The sequence below is a fragment of the Pogoniulus pusillus genome, chromosome 18 (assembly GCF_015220805.1).
Source record: "Pogoniulus pusillus isolate bPogPus1 chromosome 18, bPogPus1.pri, whole genome shotgun sequence".
NCBI classification, from domain to species: Eukaryota; Metazoa; Chordata; class Aves; order Piciformes; family Lybiidae; genus Pogoniulus; species Pogoniulus pusillus.
The window spans coordinates 12,779,302-12,805,346 of record NC_087281.1 but is presented as its reverse complement, the minus strand read 5'-3'; the positions used below and the strand labels follow the sequence as shown (position 1 = coordinate 12,805,346).

The following is a 26,045-nucleotide window of genomic DNA, read 5'->3' as shown; positions in this document are numbered from 1 at the left end:
CAGGGTAAAGGTCCAAGGAATCTTCAGGACTGACTTTGCTTTGAAAGGGACACTGGAATAGAAACGTCCTAGTGTCTCTTCCAAACCAAAATACCTTGTGATCCTAATTAAGTACCTATGAAACAGAGGCTCACTGATTTTCTGTGGCTACTGAAAATGCTATTATGTGAGCCATGCAGGCAGATATTCAATCACAAGAGCTTGCAGCCTTGAGGAAGGCAGATTTAGACTTAAATATCAATTAGAAATTCTTTACAGTAAGGGTGGTGAGACACTGGAACAAGTCACCCAGGAAGGTCATGGATACTCCCCCTTCCTTGGAGGTGCCCAAAGCCCAGTTGGATGAGAACTTGATCAAACTGCTAGTGGAAGGTGTCCCTGCACAGGGCAGGGGTGGTTAGAACATGATCTTTGAAGGTCCCTTCCAACCCAAACTGTTCTATACGTCTACGAATCTGGGCAAGACCAACAGGAGAGTAGCTGAGATATCCTCATGTGCATGTCCCAAGAAGCATCGTGACAAAAGAAAATTTGAAAAATGCTAAATTAAATAGTTTAAGTTCCAGCACAACATCTGCAAATTTATCCTCAGGTATGAGTCCAACTGGTAGAGACTAGAGACTAAAATCTATATAAGTAGTTCTACAATACATATCGAGAGTCATTTCTCCAGCTAATGCAATGCAATCCATCTCAGATGGAAATAAATTAGAATGGGCAAACCACTTAGCCATCTAGGACCACAAGATAACTTAGGGAAGAAGGAACCTCAGGAATTCCCAAACTAACTTCCTGCTAAAATAAAGGTCATAAATCTGGCCTTAAAAACCTCCATGGACAGAATCTGCACAGCGCTCCTGCGCAACCTGTTCCACTACTTGACTATTCATTGGCATCTGAAAAGCTTTGTTTTGCAGAATACATTTGTAGTTGGTGGACCATGTAACTACTTCACTATCAATATGGGTAAAATTATCTGTAAGCCCAAAAAGCCATGTTTTCAAATATCTAAATTAATCATTGTACAGCAGATCTAAAATAAGCTTGCTTATTCTATTCACCAGTGCAAAGACTAAGACTAGTCTCTTAACTCATTTTTCCTTTCGAAATACAAAGTCACATTTTGTAACACAAGTATATCACCAGGAATTTTCAAGATGATTCTTCTGATGTGTTAAGTTCTGTTCAGTCTTTTAAGATTATGCAACCAAAAAAACAATGGAAGTTCACAAAAAGGCATGGACTCTGAATAAGAGGAGGGTTTGTTTTTTTAATTTACATGTTCTCCTCTAATATCCTCCACCTGCTGAGATTTCCTTACGTTTTAGATGTTACCTTTGAACACAGTTCAGTTCTAAAGTTCCATATAAGCAACTGAGTGCAACAGGCCAAGCAATTCACCACCATCGATACCAAATTGTTGTTATCCTCTAGTTGCTACAGGGTATGTAGAGCACAAAAGTGTGGAAATATCATTAATAAAAAAAATCACATGCTAACCACAGCAGTATACCTTCATTTCAAGGAGACCACTACATAGAAAGAGAACATCAGAAGAAAACAGAACTCAGAAAGTTGAAACGGAAGGAAAGTGGGGTGCATTGTATGAATTTGTCATAGTGCTGACTCTAGAAACCAATTACACTAAAGATTATTTCAACAATATAATGATCAAAAATTCTCCAATAAATACTCACCTCTGCTGAGAGTACTGAACTAGCAACAATCACTGTGAAACCTACATGTTCTGTATCTGACAGTAATGAGTTGTTTCTAAACTGTAATCTGGATACCCAGAGCAGTTGAAAGGACTGCTCCTCCACAGAAAGCATGGTAAATCATATCATTGACATTATTGTTAACATGTGAACTACACTGTGATATTTTAAGAACAACTTGACATTTAGTAGTCATTGTCTACCATTACATATCTTATCAATACATGTCCACAAAATCACATAGACAAGTGTCTGTATTTTAGGATTGGAAAAACATGGTCCTTAGTGTCAGATGTTCATAAATTCTCAACACAGAAGGGATACAGGCAAGGCAATTTGTAACAGTTTCCTTCAAATTTAATCCAATAATTACCCTCTTCTTAGTGCTAAGCACTGAAAACTAGCTCAAAGGGTTTTCACATCAGACAACAGTTGGTTTTGTTCATCTTTTTCATTCATACTTTTCAAAGACGCAGCTAAGAGACAGCATACGTTTCAGGCCCTAAACGTTACGGTCCAGCAAATTAATTCTGTGTTGTTAAATATAACAATAAAAGTCTTGGCCAACTATATCATTCCTCCTCCTCAAGAGACAGATTTCTGATGGCATTACCTCCACAAGGTCTTTGGCCTAAATTTTTAAGCTGTATCATGTCTCCAGTTGCTAAAACAAGTATATACAGAGTATTTTTCCCCCCAAGGTCAAACTTTTCAGAGATTCTGATGAACAACAAAAAAGGAACAAGTATAACTTTCTTTCTAAGGATATAAGTTTCTGTTTTGAAAGCAATTTTGTTTGGACAGTCCTGTAACCAGTAAAGTGAGATGAATTAATTTGCAGCAGTCAGAAATAGTAACTCCAGCATCCCTTCATTTTTAATCTATGATCAAGAGCTACTGAAGTCAGTTATGTACCTTTTCTTGGTGCCACAGGCTGCCCCCTCTTCACCATCAGTAATGTCTTTGCCACTAAGCAATGACCATTCTCATGCTTGTTTCAAGAAGGAAGTGACCTCAAGAAACAGATTCTAATAATAATCAAGTTTAATTTTTATTAAAACAAGGAAAAACATTTACTGCTTCTTTTTTTTACTACAATTTCTTCGTAACTTAAAAAATTCCAGTCCTCTGCAATACATTTCAGCTTTAGGAGAAAAATGTTTAAAATGCTTTTCAGTCTAAAAATGTGATCTAACCATTTCAATATATTTTAGTAAATTTTACTTTGCAATTTGCAGCATTTAAGGTTTCTATACTTTGTCTCAGATGCATGTAATTATTCTACCTGTAAAACAAAAAACAAAAAAAACAAACCCAAACATCAAAGTGAAAAGCACTTCCCCCATCAGGAAAACAATTTTGCACTGAGGAATTCACCTGTGAACATGCTTATTTCACCCTTCAAATGGCAGCTGTGATTACCAAAGGAGCCACATTTTAAAAAGCACTACCAGCTCTATTTTATTCTCTTTATTCTAGAAGACAACAAAGTACTGTTTTTATCACATAGCACTAGTTAAAAAAAAAAAAATGGTCTCTGAAGACATGTTAATCAGGAGTCACCAGAAGAAATTGTTTACCAGTGTACTGTGCATGAATTAAATCCTGCACTTCCGCACAGTAGGTAGCTTTGAGGCCAGTGCCATAGCTTTTATGTTTTGTTAGCTACAACTAAAACATTCCCACCTCTAATTTGTCATTATATTTACTGAACTGCAAAAGGCTACCAGAAAAAGAATTGGTTGATTATTTCCAAGCATTTTCCTGATCTAAAATACAGTTCTATGAAATGAACCTTAATTCTGTTCTTATCAAGGGGTTGTCGTTTCAGTCACACATGGACCAAGGACAAGTTACAATACAAACATTAAGGCAGATGATTAACCATGATCAGGAATACTTCAAGTTTGAACAGGCTCAGATTACAAAAGCATTTGGTAACTTGGCTTGGCTTACTCAGATATTAAAGCACAGTTCATAAAGGCATAAGTAATACAACCATGCCAGATTTCAAGTATATTCTGACTCACTGTGAAACAATTTAGGCCTTAGCTAGTGATATTACCCAAAGAATCTTTGCAGCAAGTCAGAATTAATGCAATAGAAAAGTTACACCAAGACAGGTCTATCCTCTCATTAGCGAGACAGCACATCACAGGAAGATGAAACGATGACACACATGCACACACATTCCCAACAAAAAACCAACAATAAATAGAAAGGAATTAAGTGATTTAAAAATACAAGCAGTCTCTAGCCTCTTTGGCTACTGGTTTATTTCTCTTCAACTCAAGACAGTAAACTTTTCCAGCCTTATTTGTATAAAAATACTTGTACAGAGATAAAACCAAAGAACTCCCCACATTTTACATATCCTGTGCTGTGTATTTTTTATTATCATCCACAATGAGAAGCACTCTTTCATCAGGATTAGATACTTTAAGTGAATTGTTCAAGGCATTTTTCTTCAGGTATTATTATGAAACATTTGGGCATTTTTAATTTCTGCTGTGTTCAGTATTCCCTTTGAGAATGTTAATAATACATACATAGCTGTCTTCATTAGAGTTTATAAGCTTCCTAGCAGTTCGAATATCAGAAAGTTACACATGTGGAAAGAATCATAGAATCAACCAGGTTGGAAAAGACCTCCAAGATCATCCAGTCCAACCTAGCACCCAGCCCTAGCCAAATAGACCATGGCACTAAGTGCCTCAGCCAGTCTTTCCTTGAGCACCTCCAGAGACGGCAAGTACACCACCTCCCTGGGCAGCCCATTAAAAAGTAAAGAAATTAATCAAAATTTTAGAGTTACCTATTTATTGAAATAAGTCAGTGTCACATGGATTTGATATGTACATATTTTAAAAACAACCAAAAAAGCAACAATATTAGAAGTATTTCAGTTTTCTAAGCAGATACATAACCTACTTCCCACTGTATGAATGTACCAGATAGAGAAAAAGGGCATTCTTCGCTATGAAAGTCATCTTAAGATTTAAATCCAGGGTGTGTATGACATCAAAAGCGTAACTCTACCCTCCCCATATTTCAAAATGTGAAATCTCCAATCAGCATGACACAGCAAACAGTAATCTGCATGCACGCATAAAAATCTGGCTTCTCTGTTTCTATAATAACCACATTTACAACAGTTTTCAAAGCACTACTTCATGTACGTCACTGTTCTGAAGACATTATAACAAACGAGAATGCCTTTTATACCAACACAAGACAGTTTAGGAGGCTACAATAACACACAAGTAGAAGTATGATCTAAATGACCTCAGTTTGTTTAATAACACATTGCAGAAGCACTCTAAGCTAACAAAAAAGAAGAGTCAAGTGCATCAGTGGTTTCCAAACACTCTTGATTGAGCATTGCTTGCTTTCAAGAATTAGACTCAAAATTTCTCATTACAGTAAAAAACTATCATATATCTTTTATCTACAAAACTGGTTTAGATCAACAGTCAATGTAAGGAAAAAGTCATACTACACCATTATTTTGTGCTAGCATATATAAACAGGAAAGCTCAGTAACTCCAAGGAGAGTCCACTTGCATATATCAGGTAAGCAGCTTTTCCAAACTCAGCATGCTTTGGCAAAACCTAAATTTGACTTTTTTTTTTTAACATAGATTTCACATATGAAAATATGGAAAGACATTTCAGAAATAAACTAACCACTAATGAAAACGTTGCCTCAGTTAACAACATTTAACTTAGATGGGCTTTGTAGGTGGTGGATGAGGCACAGAAAGAGATGGCCAAATTTTTTTAAAGCCACAGTAAATAACATACAAATTTAATTGCTACTGTTCAGTACTTCTGGGTGCTGCAAAAGTGGCAGGGACCAGCTCAAAGCAACTGCTTAACACTAGCAGCAAAAGAAAACATCAGTGCCTTCATGATCATCAACACCACAGACCTGGAAGAAAATCAAAGATGGATAGTTCCATATTGCGGAAGAAAACCCCCACCATGGCAACCACGCTGCAACAACAGGAGGAGAGAGTCAACACTAACAGCTTTCTTTCTATGAACAAGAAGTGCCAAAAGGTGGTTTAAGAAGTAGCTGCACAACAGAGTATGTACATACATGTGAAACCAGTCATCCTCTTTTATAGCTGCTGAAGTGGAAAAGGCTTCAGATTACTTAAGCATCTAGCAGTCGTGCCAAAGAACAGTGCTCTCCAATATTTTAGTTAATAAATTAAAGGTATAAAGTTATCAGAAACATGCTGGTATCTCATCCTATCTGCAGACTTCTGCTAACACTGATAATGTCATGGTACTACCCTGAAAGCATGGAACTTATTAAAACTAGGAAAAAGGTATGTGTATCAGCAAAGCATCTATCTTGGCCATTTTGGACCATGTAGAAACATAGTGTTAATCCTCAGGATTTAGCTAAATTTAGTGCTACCTGCTGTGAGTACCATCCTAATTACTTATGAGGTGGTTAGGAAGGAATTTTTCTTCTTGGTGCAAGATTCTTCTCCCAGCAACTGAGGAATTCAATGTAAGGTTAATCCAGAAAACTGATGTTTCCACCTAGCAGATACCCAGAATAATGATACTGAAGATGAATGTGTACTTAGAAGAAGAAATCCTCTCCAAAATAAGAAAAACATATCTATGGTTATAACAGTAAAACAACCAAGAAATCAACACCTCTTCTCCCCACTCCCTTAGGAAAAAAAACCAACACCGAAACCACAAACCACAAACCAATGGCACAGCCACTATCAGCACAAGGACTAGCTGGTTATAAACCAAAACTCCAAAGTCCACATGGCACATGCAAGAGGACTGGCTGATCAGTAACCACACAGGAAGCTACTGGCAAAAGCTGAATAATGTCATGCTTTCAGAGTCTCTGAAGACTATGCAGCAGCAGGAACACATGTGAAGACTGCTGAAAATTCACTTTTTACATGTAAGTGAAAGTTTGGAGTGTCCTGTTTAGGGTGTTGGGACAGAGTGCGTGGGAGTAATGTGGAAAAGAAGATTTATTGCAAGAGCTAGATCACTGCATTTGTAATGATAGATACAGGTATTTATGAACATCCACAAACACAAGGATGGTCAAAGGCTTGGAGGCAAATGCAGAACGCTGAAGACACTTAAGGTAAGCACTGAGATTCAGTAGGTTTTTAACAAACTTCAGGCTACCACTAACAGAACATCATACAATGTTTTGCCTCAGTATGATTGTCTCACACTGGTACAATGCTCTCAGTTTTGTGCTGCCATTTGATGGTTATCAAGCAAGATGAATGAGAAGGCTAAGTTTTCAAACTTGGTTAATATCTCAAAATTGATGCACTGATATTCTGACTTTATGCCTGATCTTAGTGCAGCTGAGAAAGCAAAGACTCAAACAGAAGTATTCTGTAGCTTATAGTAGACTGCAAACAATTTATTTCCAACAAGTATTAATAACTCCGTCAGAGCTACTGATAACTCATGACACCAAGTCAGTACCAGATTTAGACATTTTCTGGATAACTACTTTAGAAAAACCTACTAGGGTTTTGAACACTAAATTTCTTACACTTCAAGTCATTACAGATCCTACCTCACAAGTAACCTTCAGTAAAAAGTTAGAGAGACAGAAATCAGAATGCAATAGCAAATCATGTATTTCTACTCTAAATCCCAGACAAAATCTAAGATAGAGACAATACTTCTATTTTTTTTCCTCAGGCTAAAATACAGAAGACAGGCTGCAAATCCAGATTATGTCTTTAACACTTCAAGGAACTGTAATAATTCCATCACTTTGGGATGATTAGGTCTTTAAATGCTTGTAGATAGCTTCAGTAAACTTCTAAAGAATCAGTGCATAAAGTTACTTTATTGTTTTGGGTTTTGCTTGGTTTGTTTTGGTTGCTGTTTTTTTTTGTAGCCTGCATATCAACCCCTATCTGACTGAAATCAGTTGGTTATAGGCATAGCAGATGAATTTTATTAATATAGTCCTTATTGTACTAGAGTGACAACTAAAATGCTCTTGTAACACTAGATACAATTTCACTGGTTTTGGAGTCTTCATCAAAAGTATTCCAATATATCTCTTGAAGAAAGACTTTGTTAGAATTTCACCAATCTCTGAAAAGGGAAACAGTTGGTTGAGTTTGAGGCTTTGTTGGGTTTTTTGGTGTGTTTTATTTTGTTTGTTTGGGGTTTTTTTTTTAGGCAAAGACAAACAATTAGACCACAAAATGCATTAATCTTAAGTCCACTTTCGAATTTCCTCACTGTACAGAAAGCACTATACGTAATAGGCAATCTACGAAACCAAATTAGCAGGACTGAGTGATGTTATCATTAGTAAACATTGTCTTTCCATCACAAAATTCAAATTATTTCCTTTTCCAGATACGAAAACAATCTCGATCATTCAACAGCTGCAATAAATGCATTGTTTTAACAGACTTCTATAACTTCCAGTCTCTCTACACTAAGTAGCATTCACATTTGGTAAGGCTATCACTTCAAATAATAACTTGTGTGTTTCCTACTAAAATGCCCAGCATTTTACAAAAACTATGCAACATCTGGATACAATCTGAATGCAGTCAATATTACCAAACTATATAGGAAAGGGGACTACAAGCCCAAGTTCTCCAGATTTCTCAACAGAAATCATATTATGAAGAACATTTTATCAATGCAAAGCTTTCTAAAACGCTTCACCTTCCTGTTGAGGAGAGCACTGCACGACAGACCATAATTGTCCTGGCATTTTTTAAATTAATAACACTTAATATTTCTTTTTACTAAAATTGAGAACAGTAGCAAAATGGTTAAAGGGTTCTTTTTAATTTCAAGATGATGTACTGCTCAAAGCAGACCACCTTCTGAGAACGCAAAAGGAAAGAGAGCTTTTGTTGTTGTGGTCACTGGAGGGGGGTTTCTTTGTTGTTTGAACTATTTTGCATAGGCTAAGCAACAGCCACTAATCTTCATAAGAAGGGGGATTCTGATTTTCCACTGGGTTGTGTGTGCAATACAATATACGTGTAAAAGCATTATATAGCAATTAAGTTGTGCATCTACCTGTAAATACCTGTAGTCTGTCAAGACTCATCTGACAAAGCAAAAGTTTTACTTCACAGCTCATGGGGTGCTTAAAAAATGTGGTCACTGAAACTTTAGTTCAGAAGTAGCATTACAGGCAACATACTTTGTTGGGGCAAATAAATATTAATGCCAGACAACTCATTATTTCACTTTTCCCTCACTATAAAGGTTTTCACTACAGAGTAGAACCAGAAATTCAGACACATCCTGGGAAAATTCATCAAGGGCAAACCCTAAACAATTCACTGAGAAGCTGTTACCTAGTACCAGGTTTTAAGCTTTTGTCAAAGCTTCCATATTCCTTTCTTCTAATTACAACAGAATACAACATGGCAAAGTAGCAACAAAAACAATGAACAAGTAACCCCCACACACACTCTGGAGACTTTAACATATAGTAGCACTTTTGTTTCAGTCTGCCACTGCTCTATAGCAACTAGTACTCAAATACACAAAATGTATTCTAGAATAGTTACCCAAGAGCTGATCTGGCATTAGGAGTCTTATATTCAAAGACAGGCTCAATTTCCAGTTACATTGCAAATCTACATTTTTCTAATACCCTTGAAAATAGTTACTATAGTAACTCTTTTTTTTCCTTAAATCCTGGTCTATCTTATACTCTTTGAATACATGAGTAAAATTAGAAATCTGTTGATAATTATTCTTAGATACACCAAGCATCATTTTTTAAAAAATGGGGGAAAAAAAACTTAACACTTGTAAAGCTGATAATGTATAAGTTCTGCTCTAGACTGGAACTGATGATACAGAGAAATTTATAGGAGTATACACAATTTCATGGGTACAATCATAAATTCTATTTACAGACTCTCCTACTTATGGGACACAATTCCAAGACAGATTACAAATATGTGCACCAAAGAATTACTTACATTTCCTAGTGTCCCATTTGTACTTTCAACTAATATTGTATACTGATCTGCTAGGTAACAACCCTAGCCCCAAGACTTTTCCAGTCCTTTCACTATTCAAACTCTAAAATTATTTCCCAGTTCTTCCACTATTAAAACTCTAAAATTATTTCCAGAACTAGTAATCTATACCAAGATTGCCCAAGACAGTCCAGGTTAATAAAGAGCCTGCTCACTGTGGAAAGAAATTAAAGCAGTACCTAGAAAGATGAGAATGGAGGTGGTGTCAGAGGAACGGTTCCTTGATGAACAATACCTGTGCTAAAAGATGATCTGAAGAGGAGTTGAACAACGGGTCTATACTTCAGGACAGGACTCAAGGGAAAAAAGCTCCAGAAAATGTAATGCAATGTAACTCAATGTAAGGTATGACAAGCTAGGTGATAACTCTGATGTTCACATCTGTAAAAGAAGATGGCTATCACCCTGAAGTACTACATCAAACAGAGAAAGAGTAAATGTCATCTAGAATATCAAGGTATCAGCTAAACAGGTAAGTACTGGGAAAAAAAAGCAATGAACACTAGATTCATGTCAAAGCCTATTTTTCAGTCTTAATAGAGAACCAAACTAGACTGCAAAGCAATAAAAGGCACAACTGAAATTTGATGGTTGAGAGAAACAAATCATATGGAAAATTTACCCTCCTGCTGCAAAAAGTTCTGCTACAACCACATACATTCATTCATTAAGCAGAGGCATACAAGGCACAATATGCATTGCCCAGAAAGACATGAACTACTATTTACCAACAGAATTTTTCCTTTTGTGGTTTCTTGGTTTTGTCTTGTGTTATCAAGCATGCAGAGAGGGACAGCTACAGAAATGCAGTAAGGCTAAGGGTGGGAAAGGGAACACTGCAGAGTATTTAACTAGAATTACGAGGTAAGTGATGCATGTATCCAGAAGAACTATCTAACAGTTCTGTCTATCCTGGTAACATTCATTTAAAGGAAAAAGAAGGTTTTGCTGTACAGAGGCCACTGAATTGAATGAAGAAGATAAAACTTAGTGCTGATGCTGTAAATCTTGGATTCAATTTCCACATTCTTGGGTTAGTAAGTAATAAAAATTAAATTATCTTAATAAAAATCAACTAAGTTTACATTATCTTCCTTGAAAACAAGGAGAGAAGCATGAAAGGAAGAAGTGAATAACTAAGAGGAAAAAAGAGAGCAAAGGAAACTCAACAAATTAGAAAAAGCAGTGACCTTTGAGCATTTTCACTTTTAATGATCTTGACTTCATCCAGAAAGATAGGTGTGTTGTACCTCATTTTTAAACAAGCCTCAAAAAAAAAAACAAAGAAAAAAACGACCTTCAGGAAGATATGTGTTTAACAATATTTACCAGTTCTGAGCTCGATGCACAAAACTAAGAGAGTAGAAACCCTTTCACCAGTTGTTTATACTGTAATTCTTAAACCTGTTATGAGATAGGCCTAATACAAAACCCTGCCCACTTATCTTTTCAATTAATTAAATATAATTAATATGAATACACTACTTAACAGTTACTAAAACGTCATCATCTTCGACTGCCAGAACATGATTTTTAAGGTAAAAATCAATACTGTGAAATGATCTTAACAGCAGAAATTAACAGCTCCTAGCCTTTCCACAAGCTAAAAGCAAAATCCTATACATCACTGCTCACTGAAATGAGCACCACTGAAATATTTCTTACTAGGAAAAATATTTGTGTATAAAATAGTTAATACTAATTAAAAATAATATTCAAGAATTACCTAAGTAGTGCTTTACTCAAATACACTTCAGAAAAGGCTTCCATTAGCATGAAGTTCACTTCGGAAATACTCTATTACTTACCTGAAATATCTGTTAAATTTCACTTAAGTTCATCAGAACGTTCATTCACCTTAAGTCACACTGATTTTCAATTCCATCCTAATCAGAACCACTGATCAAAAATCAGAAGTTATTATTTATTCAAGACTTAATTTTGCATAGTGACAATCTACTTCCTTTGATGTTTAACAAAGCAACTTTTGAACAAATACTGATGCAATGATAAATCTACATCTTTATCATAAACACCAGTCCACTTCAATTTGTTACACCCTCCAGTTAAGATTCAGCAATATTTTTTTACCCCAATTAGATGGATATTCCTTATAGACAAAGGCAAAATTAGATTAATTACAAACCAATGTTTTCTCTAAAATCATGTGTTGTTCCAGTCATTTTGGTTTAACCTTTTCTGAAAGGCAAATGGTTTCGCCAGAGAAAAACCTGAAACAAACTAAATCCCTAACATGTCTGAAGGACTAAGAGGTTTTTTTCAAATGAAAAATAATGCTTGTCAACAGCATTTTAGGCAGGGAAAAGATTCACAAATCAGTAGAGAATTAAATTCCACTATGTCTGAATTGGACAGACCTAATTATCCACTAACTCAAGAAATAATTTACATATGCAATATTAAAAGCACATCATAAAGCTGCTGCTTCAAAATATTTTCATGCCATTATGCTGTCTGTAAATTGTGGTCAAAATCTTAATTCAAACTTCTTATGCGTCTCTAGATACTTCATTTGTGAAAACAGACTATTCACTTTTACTCAGTTACATGAAAACTGGTCTCCAAATACTCCTTTTGATGCAAATGAGCAGTCTTGGGTCCATTATTTCTTTTTCCCAGCTATTTTAATGCAGAACTAGACCTCAGACTCAGTGTTTTTACCCCTCTTGAACTGTGTCTGTTTTGTGACAGTAATTATTGGAAAATATTCTACTCAGTAAGAAATGCAGGACCCAATCCTTGAAAATGATGAAACACCTCTCCAGAGTGTCTAAATATCTGTTGCAAATCGTATTTGTCGCAAATATTTGTCAAATATTTGTTGCAAAGATCATTTATTTCCCGTATCACAGGTTTGCTTGGTATTATCAGATATATTCATCAGCTATTCATTATCTATATGGTTTGCTGAGTTGCACTAGTTCAAACAACTGAAAGCTGTAAAATCCAACGTGGAGAAAGCACAAGTAATTCTACCATTTTTATGATGTTTTCATAGCTCTAGGCTAGCACTTCCACTACTAGCTCCACATGTAATGCAACAGCCATAGTCACTGCTAATCCCAATCTTAAAATGTGAGTCCTTTTAAAGTCTAAGGGGCAGATTTTTAAAAACCTACAGGTAAGAAACCATGCAGACATGTGTTAAAGCCACTGTAGATTCCCAAAAGATTCCTAATTCTTATTGTCATATCATAGAATAATAGAGGTTGGAAGAGATCTCTGCACATCATCAATTCCAACTCCCCTGCCAAATCAGGATCACTCAGGGCAGGTCAGAGGGGATGTCCAGATAGGTCTTGAAAGCGTGTAGAAAGACTACTCCACAACATCTGCTCAGCCTGCTCCAGAGATCCAGCACCCTCACACCGAATTAGTTTCTCCTCATCTTCAGGTGGAAGTCTCCAGGTTCCAGTTTGTGCCCACTGCCCCTTCTCCTGGGTACCGCTGACAAGAGTCTGGCTTCATCCTCTTGTCCCCAACCCTCTAGCTACTGACAAACACTAAAGCAATTTAATTGCTTTAACTATATTTAAGCAACAAGCTTGCATTTTTACTTTGGGAAGATTATAAATATGTCATTTATCAGTCTTCCCTATGTCTCTTAATGAACTGGAATCAGATCAGAATCAAAAGAATAAAGATCAAAATTGTATCAACTTTAGAATTATCTTTTCATCCATGTACTGTTTACCATTTTCCTAAATAGATTCCTTATTTGTATCTAAACCCAAGGAAAAGCATTTAGAACATTATGACTAGATCAAACATATTGATTTCTCTCCTGCTCTGGTGTTATTAAAAAACCCAACCCAACAAAAAAAAAACCCACAATAAATGAAACAGCCACTCTCATTCTTAGAAGTTACTCCTAATACCTTCCTGCAGAGCTTAACGAAGTGATTTTTGGACAGAAAGAAAAAAAGACTACAAAAGAAATCAAACAGCTATAAAGACTGTCCAAATTACTCTTCTTGTTTTAAACTGTGGCCATTTAGAAATTACAAAAAACTACTAGAGTTTCCAATACAAAATATTTTATTTCTCCAAGCTTATTATTAGATTTTTCTACTTCTGCTAATATGTAGGTAAAACACTAGAGCAGACTAGAATAGCTTACTCCACTAGAAAACAAGCAGTACACCAGATCAGTATTTCTGACAATCCCCAAGTCTTTGGGGAACTATCAAAGAAATCCAACTAGTTCCAAAACCTGTCTGTCTCAAAAAATTAAATGCAATTCACATTCCTAAGCCGCAAACCACGTTCAGAAAAACACAGCACTTCTTTTCATACTGTTACCAGAGTGCACATTACAGATGAAAGCTTATTTTGTCATAAAGATCAGCAAAAATTTTAACACCCAGTTCATGTATGCCACTTTAAACTAAAAAAACTTAAATGCTCTCAGGAGAATTTTTATCTATTCTGACAGTGACAAACAAAACAGTTTAGGGAGCATTTACATTCCTTGCTCTGTCCCAAAACATCTACATGCAGTTATTTTATACAATCAACCGAGGTGAAAACATGTAAATAATTTCTTAGCTACCAGCTTCTGAATAACAATATTTGTAGCAAATGCAAGAAGAAAATGGAACAGGAAGGTGAAAATGATTTAACAAAACGGGTCAACATACTGTTTCACTTTGAACTTCGCTGTTGATTTATCTACAAAAACACGGTTCATCCTGCATTTCCCCAAAATCTTCTGTATCTTTAGACTTGTAGCTGTCTCACCATTTGAGTAAAGCATAGCCAAGTTTAAATTAGCATGAGCATTACAGAGCTATTTAGCAAAGGTCTGTACCTAGCATTATTCCTGACACCACTAAAACTTTGCCAGTAGTAACCAGAACCTTAAAACCCAGGTTTTGGGTTGCCCATTTGTAAGCTTCTCAGGCTACAACAGAGCTTCTCAGCTAGATTCTGAATATTTAAAAAATCTTAAAAATTAATGCAAACTATTGGCAGAATTCTCAGTACAGCAACAAGTGTTAACAAAGGTAAATGCCTAACAAAGTTAAAAATACCACCTTGCTTTCAATCATGAGTCCACAAGTGACTTCAGTGAAAGCATAAGACATGAAAGCCTTACTCCCAAGAAGTCTTCAACCTTCAGATTACAGACAGACAAATTTCCAACTTCGAGCATGAAACAAGCAGTGCCCTCCATCCCTGGTTTTGTTGGGGGAAAATAGCACTGAATGACTTAATGCTTCATATCACACGTTGGGAGAAAGTTAGCAACAATCTCTATATGCTACCTAAGGCTCTTCTTTTTCAGTATTTTACAGGCAATATACTTTAGGAAATTATTTGTGCCTAAGTCTTCTATCGCTTAGGACTAGTCTACAACATGAAATATTAAAGGCATTCAAACTGATTCATAAAGCACTTTGCTAGAAAAAAACCCACACGTTTAAATTACTTTAAAGATCCCCATCTATACACTCAAAACCTAATCACATTTTATACTGATTAAAGTTATGAAGATCCAATGGACATAGAGCAATTGTGTCTCATCAAAGTATTAAACCTTTAAAACTAACACTGAGGTACATCAGTAGGTCACATGTGAATACCTTTCACTGTCATTGCCTAAGTTATACCATCAGAACTCTAGTCAACTTACATTAGATTTCACACTTCCTTTTCTGTATGTATAAATCTCCCTGAAAGCCTACTACTAGCTAAGTGATTAGATCCTCTTGGAAATCCCACTCTATATATAGGAAACTTAACAGACAAATCACTTAAACCAGATATTTTACATTGAAGAAATTCCTGGAAAATCACTATAATGCATCTGATCTCAATAATATAAACATGTTACATACAACCAGAAGCTCCTGGATTCCTAGGTGACAGTTTGCAGCTTGATACAAAGTTAATACCAGCAGGCCAACAACCACATCTGAACAGTTTAAAATTATTCAGTTTGACCCAGCTCAGGCATACTCAAGCAAAAGTCATATCCAGGTTACTGCATCTCCAGAAATGCCATATTCACTAAAGCCCCTACATCAAGCAAGACATGCCCCATGCTTGGAAAAGTGGGTAAAACAACAAATGACTGTCAGCTCTTCAGCAGTCTAGTAAAAAGGGCTTTCATTTAAGCTAATAAATGCATTTAAAATATTGCCAAAATGGGTCATCTCAGGATAATGGTGAAAAAATGGAAATACTTGTTTTTTGTAGAATCACAAATGAAATAATCATAGAATCAAAGGCTGGAAAAGACATTTAAGATCATCGAGTCCAACTGTAACCCAACTACCATGACCACTAAACTACATCCTGAAGCACCACATCTAAACATTTATGAAGATCTCCAGGGATGGCAACTCCATCTTCCTGGGCAGCCTATTACAATGCCTCATTACCCAGTAAAGAAGCTTTTCCTATTGTCTCATCTATACCTCCCCTGGCACCACTTGAACCCACTTCCTCTCACCCTATTGCTAGCTGACCAACACCAGCCTTTCAGGTAGTTGTAGAGAGCAGTAACACCTCCCCTTAGCCTTCTCTTCTCCAAACTAAACAATCTCATCTCCTTCTGCCACTTCTATGACATGTCCTCCCAATCCCTCACCAGTCTTGTTGCTCTTCTCTGGACACAGTACTCAAGCTGTAAAAAATAACAAACCAAAAACCTATCTTTTGTAACCATCTAAACATAAAATATACTTAATGGATAAAACTGTTACCTACTGCCAGTTTGTTGTAAATGCACCCAAAATCTTATCAAACATAGAGCCAGCAGTTGAAAAGTTTAGACACATTTAGTAGTTCAAATGAAATAAACGTCATTGTTGACAGTGGTTAGCATGCTCCTATACAGGTTCAGTGGCTTAACTGCAGAAGTCTGGTGCTAACGCAGGCAGAATTGCTATTTCTTTTCATAACAATGAAGTCTGCAGCTTCTGTCCAGTCTAGTTAATTATGATAAATGTAAGACTGACATAGAAAATGGTAATATTTATTAAAATATTTACTAACAAAACTACAGAAGCACAATCTGCCACAAGCATGAAGAAAACAGGTTAGGTTTGGCATGTACTGGAAATGGACAAATGTAGAAATCAGACAAAAAAAGCTACAGACAATTAGCAATCAACTTGCAATACCTGCAATTCTAGAAAGACTGTGCTGTGTTCTCAGACACAACCATGAAAGCTCCATCATGCTAGCATCTGCTCATTTTTTTGAACGAGCAATGTTCAGCCAACATTGCTATTGATAAACTCTAAGCAATACAAGAAAGGAGCTCTTTCTATTATGAGATGTAGAAAATAATCACAGAAAACTCTTATCTTGGTGTTCGATAAACGGTTTGCAATGAGCAGAACTGAAAATATCAAAAAAATTCTTTTTAAGTTATCACAGACTTAATCATCTCAAAATTGCTTTCAATACTTTTTTTTTGTGTGTGTGTGTGGCTACCCTAGCAGCCAGCACTTGGGTGCAGAAACACGAGCAAGCTCCAAGATCAAGCCAACTTGATTTCTCAAGAGGCTCCTGTTAATAAACAGCCAGGACCAGGGCCAAGCCAAGAGCAAGTGTGAATTTCCTTTTTCCCCGGGAACACGCACATGATCAGCCTCCACCCTCCGAACAAGGAGCGTGCTGTCACACACAAACAGGGCTGCAACCTGCCTCCCCCAGCCCTCCCCCCCGCCGCCGCTTTCAAACCAGACGCACAGCACTAACCAGCCAAAGGGAACACGACAATGGTAGCGGTAGGGTGTGGTTGGACTATTACTTTTTTTTACAAAGAGTAAAACCCACCCTCTCTCAGCCATCAGAAACACCCATTTCATTAGGAAGAAATTACCCGCTGTGTTTTTCCGGTACAACATGTGAACTCAGGACTACGAACCTGCTCCTGATATTTACTTTACAGAGAGCGCTGGCAGCTTTCAAACATAGCGAAGCAAAGCACTCCGTCACGCCCTGGGAAAGCTAACCCGGAGATTGCACCCGCGGCCCGGATAGCCGCTCAAGTAGAGCAGGTTGCTTTGTAAGAGGCGCCTTCTGTACAGAGCTATGTAGCTAATAAACAAAACAAAACCCAAAACCAGCAACGATAAAAGCCCACCAGCGGGCTTCTCAATCCTCCTCCTCTACTAGCCTCTTTCCTGCTCTGCTTAAGTCACAGATAGTAAAAATAATCCCATACAGGTAACCACTTTCGGACTCCGGGGAGTCTAGCTTTTGTATTACAGCACTTACTCGCCCCCCTTTCGCCACTCCGAGCTCCCCAAGAGTTCCCTGCCTTGGGGCAGTCAGTCCCGCATGGCCCGCATGTGCCTGCGAGAGGGGAGGGAGGAGGGGAGGGCTCCGGCCCTACGCTCCCTTTCTCTTCCCAGCCGCTTCAACCTGCTTTTCAGCCGAGCCGCTTCGGGCACGGCGAGAGGCCCGACACTCGCTTCCCGGCCCTTCCCGGCGAGGAGCGGAGCCTCCTTCCCGGTCAGAGGGGCCCGCGTGTTAAACGTAGAACATGGGGAGGCCTATGCCCGACCCCCTCGGCGGGAGAAGGGGAGCGGCGCGGGGGGCCAAGCTGACCGTGGGGCGGAGGCGGGTGCGGCCTGGCCCGGGCGCACTGTCTCACCTCCCGGGCGGCCCGGAGAGGGGGGATGCGGGCTGGGCTGGGCCGCGGTGGGCCAGTCGGGCCGGGTAAGGGGGTCCGCGATGCAGTCCCTTACCTCGGTGGGGTCGCTGATCTCGAACAGGTCCAGCCGGTTCGCGTTCCAGTGGCTAATGATGTCGGCGACTTTGCGCCGCTCCTCCTCCCGGCTGCCGCCGCCGCCGCCGCCCGACATCCTCGCCGAGCCCGCCGCCGAGGAGCCGAGCCGGGGCTGGGGCCGGGCTCTCTCCGCCGAGCCCTGGCGAGGGGCGGAGACGGGAACGAAGCGGGGGGTCTCTTAGTCCAGGCTGTGGAGGGGAGGAGCCGGCTCTCCCCTCGGCCGCTGCCGGCACGGGTGCCGCGGAAACGCCCCGGGATCGCGCAGCTGATAGCAATCGGCCCCAGAGGGCAGTGGGGAGAAAGGGGGAAGGGCAGCGAGGGGGCGCGAGGAGAAAGAACGCCCCAAGTCTGCGGCGGTGGCCGCTGCGTCTCCCGGCTCGGCAGCGTCTGTCCCCGCTCGCCTGCCCTGAGCCAAGCGAAGCCACCGCTGCCGCCTTTCTCCGCCCCGGTATCGCCCTCCCCTCGCTCGCTCCTTCACACACCGTCCCGTGCGCGCCCCCGCTCGGCCGCCCGCCCTCCTCCTCCGGGGACGCGCGCGGGGGGGGGGCGCGCTCCCGACGCCCGCCTTGTCCCGGCAGTGGTCGCGCGCCTCAGGAGGGCGCCCACTCCGCTCCCTCCCGCTCCTGCCGGCGAGGGGAGGGGGCGGGGGATCAGGAGTGGCCGGGGCGGGGCGGGGCGGCCAGGTGTGGCGGGAGCCTACGCGTGGTGAACTGGCGCGAAGAGGGGGGCGGCGGCGGCGGTCGGTGACAGGCGGTGGCCGCTGGTACGACGGGGACAGGCGGGGCGCGAACGGGCAGTCGAGTGTCCCCTGGCCGGCGGCAGGAGCGGCGGCGCGGCAGCAGCAGCACCAGCAGCAGCCGCCGCAGCTGCCTTGGCTGCCGCACGGGGCCCGTCGTCGGGCTGCCGTAGCAACAAAGGGCTTGGGCCGCCGCGGCCGCGGGAACAAAGAGCCTGCGGGCGGAGGCCGGCGCGGCCCCGCCGTGGCCTCTTCGCGCCACGAAGGGCGGGCGAGCGGCAACGTCCTCGCTTCCTAGCGCTCCCTCCCGAAACTCTCCCAGCGCTCGGGCAGAGGTCAGGACGCACGGCCGCAGTGGGTGACCAGGTCAAGGCCGGTCATGGGGGGGTGCTTCTCGCTCACCCTGTGGTCTCGCCTGTCACCTAGCCTTTCTGTGCCTCAACTTCTTAGGCGGAGAGAACGCTCCGCTGCCCTCCGCAACTTCCCTCACCGCCCTAACGACAGGTGCTGGTGTTTTTAATAATGTTTATGGAGTGGGTTTGGAGCACTTTTAAAAAGGAGTAGTCTATAAAGACTATATTGACAGAAATTTCCACAGCTTGAGATGAGTGTGAGAGGAATTTAAAGCATCAGATATGTTTTAATGCTTTTTAGATAATAATTTGTGGTCTTGTATTTTTTTTTCCACAAAATGTGTCAGTTGTAAGGAGGCATCCCCCATAGACTTAAGAACCTAGCACAGGTCTGGAGGTTTGGCATCGTTTTTAACCCGCTGAGTTAGGTTATGTGCATTCTAGCATTTCAGAAGTCACACTTGTTTTGTGTCGGGTGTCCTCTGAAACTTGAACAGTCATTTTAACTTCCTTGTCCAGTTTTGGATCATTTTTGGTTTCTTCAGGTGGTTAAAAAGGGAGAAATGTTGTTTCTTTTTAGTCTACCTGACAAACTGTTTCAAGTTCCCTTTTGCTGAAGGAGTTGAGCGCATTTTGCTGATGAAGTTTTGATTGACTGTGTTATTTGAAGACACAGATTCCTCAGAGGCCTTCTCTACATTAAGCAATTAAATTATTGTTTTTTATCCAGCAGCATAGCTGTGTAAGTACCAGCAGTTCTGGTTTTACAGGTGAAGGTCAGTTATACTTCTGCCCTACATCTGCAACTGTGCCATATTGGAGCTTTACAGTTCCAAGGATGGAAAATACCTGCTTTCTTGGATCCTGAGATTTGGGAGGTGTTAAAAGACCTTCTGAGAGCCTGTGGAGAAAGAGAAGAAAAAAGCAGACAAACAAATAAAACACCTCTTACATAAAAGGAAAAAAAAAACCTTACACTGGATTTTTTTCCATCCCCAGAAAGAGTATGCTGTAGGATAACCTTGGATGTTCTGGCAGCACCTACAAAGATCAAGAAACCATTTGAAATGCATGATGTGATAGTCCAGAACCCAGGCAGATAGCTGTGTGCTGTGTCACAGATGACATTTGTGGAGTGGTGAGTCGATTTGTTTGAGTTTAGGTGAAATGGGATTTTTCAAGACACATGAGTGGTGGCATTACTTCAGGATTAGGACAGAGAATCTTGGGTGCCGTGTGTGTATCAATCACCGTTTTGCTATTACAAGCTATGTGGATGAAATTGGTTTTCAGAGAATGTTAGAGGTTAGAGGAAATCTCAAAAGGTCATCTAGTCCAACCCCCTGCTACAGCAAGATCACCTAGAGTAGGTCACACAGGAACATATCCAGACAGGTTTTGTATGTCTCCAGAGAAGGAGACTCCACAACCTCTCTGGGCAGTCTGTTCCAGTGTTTTATCACACTCACAGTGAAAATGTTTTTCCTTGTGTTCACGTGGAACCTTCTATGCTCCAGCTTGCACTCGTTGGCCCATATCCTGTTATTGAACCTCACTGAGAAGAGCCTGGTTCCATCCACTTGACACTCACCCTTCACATATTTACAAACATTTAATCAGGTCACTCCTTTAGTCTTCTCCAAGCTGAAGAAATCCAGCTTCCTCAGCCTTTCCTCACAGGGAGATGTTCCACTTCCTTCATCATCTTTGGCTCTCCACCAGACTTTTTCAAGTGTTTCTCTGTCCTCCTTGAATTCAGTGGCCAAGAACTGAACATAGTTTTTAAGGAAAGAAACAGTTGCTCTGGGAAAACTGGCTACTGAAAGTAGTCGATTTGGCATTGCTGGCATGCCTGGTTTTCAAATGCCAGGGAGCACCAGGAATAAAATTATCAATGTGATAGATCCACACTGTGTATAATCAGCTGTGAATTTCTTCATTTATATTTTAACTGCAGCATTTCTAAACTGTAGCTGGACTCTAGCCTGGATACAAACAAATCCCTCAAACTGAGCAGAATCAGAGCAGCTTAACAATGTTCAGATGTCATTTCTCAGAAATCCCATGTCACTACAAGATATTTCTCTAGTGACAGGAGCAACAGAAATGCTACTGATGGTCAGATAGCAGTGACTATGTTGCTGATGAGCTCTGCAGTGAGCTGGACAATGCTGAAGCAGCCTTGAAAAAATTAGGCCCATTCTTACCTGTTCTACAAGTTGCTGTCAACAGTCACAAAGCATCATTTTTAGTACAGTATCAAGATTTAAGAAAAATCATAATGTAGACAAGAATTTAGCTGTCTGAGTGAACCAGCAAGATTGTATGCATGTAGAAATTGTACTGTGGGAGATAAAGCATAAGCCCTCATCTTGGAAAAGCTGGTGTGCAGAGAGCTAAAGCATGAAATTACTGTGTACCAGCTAGTTCACAGTAGGAAATGTGTGAGCTTCACTTTCAGTACCCCTTTTTTTGTAGTGTTATTGCAATGAGAAGCAAAACTGCTTTTGTAAAGCCTAGCAAGTGTGTATTCCAGGGGAAAAAAATTAAAAGATTCAGAGGTATTTATGAATGGAAAGTGTTATACACATAAAATACATTCTGGTCTTCTCCTGCAGTTATCATCAAGATATCTTCCATTTAACCTACTGCATGAATTTACATGAAACCATTAAATTGGATTTCCCTCTGTATTCTGAGACTTTTACCATTCACATAGTGAAAGCACAGAGTCCTATTTGAGGAGTTTCCATTTCAGCCCAGAATTCCTGTAGATAGTGCCACTGGAGCTGCTGGCAGAGTTAGATTTAACTCTATAAAAGGTCACATACTTGATAAGAATCATAGAATCGGTCAGAGTTGGAAGGGACCACAAGGATTGTCTAGTTCCAACCTCCCTGCCATGGGCAGGGACATCCTACCCTAGGTCAGCCTGGCCACAGCCTCATCCAGCCTGGCCTTAAACATATGGGATGGGGCCTCAACTGCTTCCCTGGGCAACCCATTCCAGGCTCTCACCACTCATGCTGAAGAACTTTCTCCTCACGTCCAGTCTGAACCAAGAAATAATGCAATAAGAGAAGCAAAATACTGGGGAACAAAATCTGCTTTACTTGCTAGTGATAGTGAAAAAGGTTTTTTACTTCTTTCTTCACTGAACATTGTTCTGTTTGTTTGTGTGTTTTTTAAGGTGTTTAAGCTACTGTAAACTGTTGTTTTGATTGTTCAGTACTCAATACATAGTATGCATTTTACAGAACAAATAAGAAAACTGCTCTTCCTTACAGAGCTTGTTAGCTGAATTTTGTCACTGGTGAGAGCAACAACTAGAAGTTAGTCATGAGGCAATCGTGTCCATTCTCTGAGACACCAAAAGTGCAACACCTCTGTGGTTACTTGCCAGGAGGGGCTCACACCTGTGCAGATTTTCTCATTAATCATATTGATGTACACCTGTCCCTGAGGCATGTGATGGTTATAAGCAACGGCAAGGTACAGCATACTTTTATTTCTGCTTCTTGGCTAGTGCAGTTCATGCAAACAGTTCTCTTTTATAGAGAAACTCTGCATGAAGGAAGGGTCGTGCTCTGCTGGTTTCCTGGCTGCTTGCCAGCTGCCCATATGGTTGCCAGAATGCAGCATTAATTTTCTGAGGCAGTGTGCATCTGATGTATAGTATCAATCTGCACACTATTGAAAATTATAAATTCATAAATAAGACTGAAATTATTAAAGTAACTCTCTGTGGCTTCCCAAGTGCACCTGTGCTTCTAGAGCAGCAGTATTGGAGCTGTAATTTTTCATAACACTGCAAAAGCTTAATGTTAGTGAGACATTAACATTGCAAACCTGGGTCATCATGCTGCAGTCCTTACATGGATGACACACCCACTGAGTTAAATGAATTAGCTGGAATAAGGATGACAGCTTTGGACACTAACTCTACATGAGTCAGGGAAGGAAGAGAAGTTTTTTCACTGTAGCATCTCACCTGCAGGAATTGCAAACACTATCTATCAAAGTATCAATTTCCTAGCCTAACTGGTAAACAAACAATATATATAGGTGAATTGTGCTAGTTTGAGCCTAGCTGGGATATTTTGGTGAGAAGAATTAGATTATAGGCTGTGAAAAGGAAACAATGGTGATGTCCACTCATAGGCTTGCTGAGATGGATAAAAACAAGAACACAAACATCAATAAGGGAGTTTGCTCTCTGGCTTTGGGCTGCACTTTTCTGTCCCTCTAACTTGCTGCCTAACTAATCTGTCTGCTTCCTAACCCCCCTGGCCAGCCCTCCACACTCACCTTGAATGTAAGGCAAAGTCTGGGGTAAGGTAGAAGGGTGGGAAGAAGGTAGAAGCGTGGTTGGGAGCCCCTCCTGGGGTCTCTGGTTTCTGGGAGGGCTGTTTTGTTTCTGTTGTGTTTTAACTTGTCTATTTCTGTCTATAGCTGTATATATTGTAAATATCTGTTTGTATACTGTGCTAAGCTGTAAATATAAAGCTCCATTCTGATTTCCAGATCAGCTGAGTCTAGTCTGGTGATTTTCACAAGTGTCAGGAGGTAGGTAACACCCAAACCATCACACAAATTCATGCTGCATGAAAAATCTTGGTATATTTAGATCTTACTGTATGAATGTAGGAACTTAACCTTGACCTCTTTAAATTACAAGTAAAGGCTGGAAAATAGTAAAGGGGAAAACAGGACAAGTGTGGCAAGTTATGTAATTGGTTTCTGGAAATCTTTAGGTTTTCAGTTCAATTATCCTCACTATTTTTAGGGAGAGGGAAATACAAAGCTGTACAAATGGCAGCTGTCTTAATAGATGTATCTTACTTTTGATTTGTATATGAGTGAATTACAAAAACTGACAAGAAAATTTCATTAAGGAAAATGCTTATTTTGTTTTTTACTATGAATATCCTTCAAAATAGTTTATTAGTAAATGCTTCTTGGGTCAAGATTCCTCGAGTTGTATTTGTACTAATAAAATATACATTGTAAGGGCCTTCCTCTACAGCCTGGCTACCTCTGTGATTTTAAATTGTTTTAGCTCTAAAAGAAGGTGAGTGAATTTAAATTGCCTTCTGAAGTGGTTGCTGGTACATGCTGACTCCTAGTCTGTGGCCAGGAGTTGTCTGTGAACTATGCAGTTCAGAGTAATTCATGCCAGCAATTGAAGTTACAGATGATTTGGTATAAAGAAGATGATCTGGATGCTGAAATAATGCAGTGCACTATTTAGCAGTGGAAAAGGAGCCTAGAAGCTCTTCCTTGTACAGCTGGTTTCAGGGCAATGTCCTCTGCCCAGTCAGGCTGCTGAGGCATACCTGTGTTCATTAGGTTCAGAGATCACACAGCCTCCATTCTGTCTTTACTGAAGTGTGCTCTTTGGTCCTTGTTCAACAAGGTGGATAGGAGTTTGGCTGTCTTGTAGTATGTGAGCATTCATGTTGACTTCAGCAAGGGTGTATGTTTGTCTGCAGGTGAACAGCTCCTGAAAGTCTGAGCACAGGAGAAGAGGATCAGAAGCCAGTTAAGGGTGTGCAGTCAGTCCTAATACTGGAATCCTACTGGATTCATCCTCATATGAATAGTGAATTCTTTTCTGGAAAACATTTTTTATCCAGGGAGTGCTGTTCTCAGTGTAGAGATACTGAGGTTGCTATACACATTAGATTATCAGGTGATCTCTCTTGGCCTTATCCCATATAATTCAAAATGCAGTTAAAAACAAGTTCAGAGCTCCTATAGGTACCACAAAAGCTTTCTGATAGTTTTAATTTCTAATCACAGATCTCTAAAGTATTTTCTCCCAAACTGCTTCCTTATGAATGGAGATGAGAAATTGCCAAGTCAAGAAGGAAAAGGAAGAAACAGAGCCTATGTAAAATTGTAGAGTGGACAGTGTAAATGAACTGGTACTCCCTGTCTCCAGAAATGTAGCTAATCTCCCTGTAGTATGCAGCATTCTTTGTAACAGCACTGAAGATGCTTAGGTAGAAGATCTGCATTTCTTTTAAGTTGAGTGTAGCTCTCCAATCATTGGTCTAAACCAGGCTATTAGTTACAACAATGTGTAATAATTTCAAGGTTCTTTAAGCAAGATGTAGTAGGTATTTGGTCTTGCAATTAACCTGCTGCCATTGGCCACACATTCTCTCCACCCTGTAATTACTGCACTAAAAAAATAACGCCATTTACAGCATACATTGTATGGAAAATTAAGAGCATTCATTTTGATCTGCTTTCACACTCACAGGATGACTACAACTTGTACGTAATTTCATGTGTGAGAATAAGTCATTTGACCACATCTGAGCAGCTTTGTTAGAAATGTTTGGTTTGCTAGCAAACTGGGTCAGCATGCCATTGGGATTTTTGTTTTATTTCACTTTTTTAGAACTAATCCAA

General features: G+C 39.9%; 1 protein-coding gene across 22 annotated transcripts in view; it reads right to left on the bottom strand.

Moving 5' to 3' along the window:
• The window catches only part of AFDN (afadin, adherens junction formation factor), a 129,455-nt gene extending 110,437 nt beyond the window's left edge, over window positions 1-19,018 (bottom strand). For all 22 annotated transcript variants that reach the window (XR_010305559.1, XM_064158420.1, XM_064158423.1 and 19 more), the window contains exon 1: window positions 18,496-19,018. Coding sequence is in view for 21 of the 22 variants with exons in the window: in XM_064158420.1 (XP_064014490.1) it covers window positions 18,496-18,612 (117 nt within the window). In the remaining variant the exon portion in view is untranslated. The remainder of the gene's footprint in view (window positions 1-18,495) is intronic.
• Between the last annotated feature and the right edge of the window lie 7,027 nt (window positions 19,019-26,045).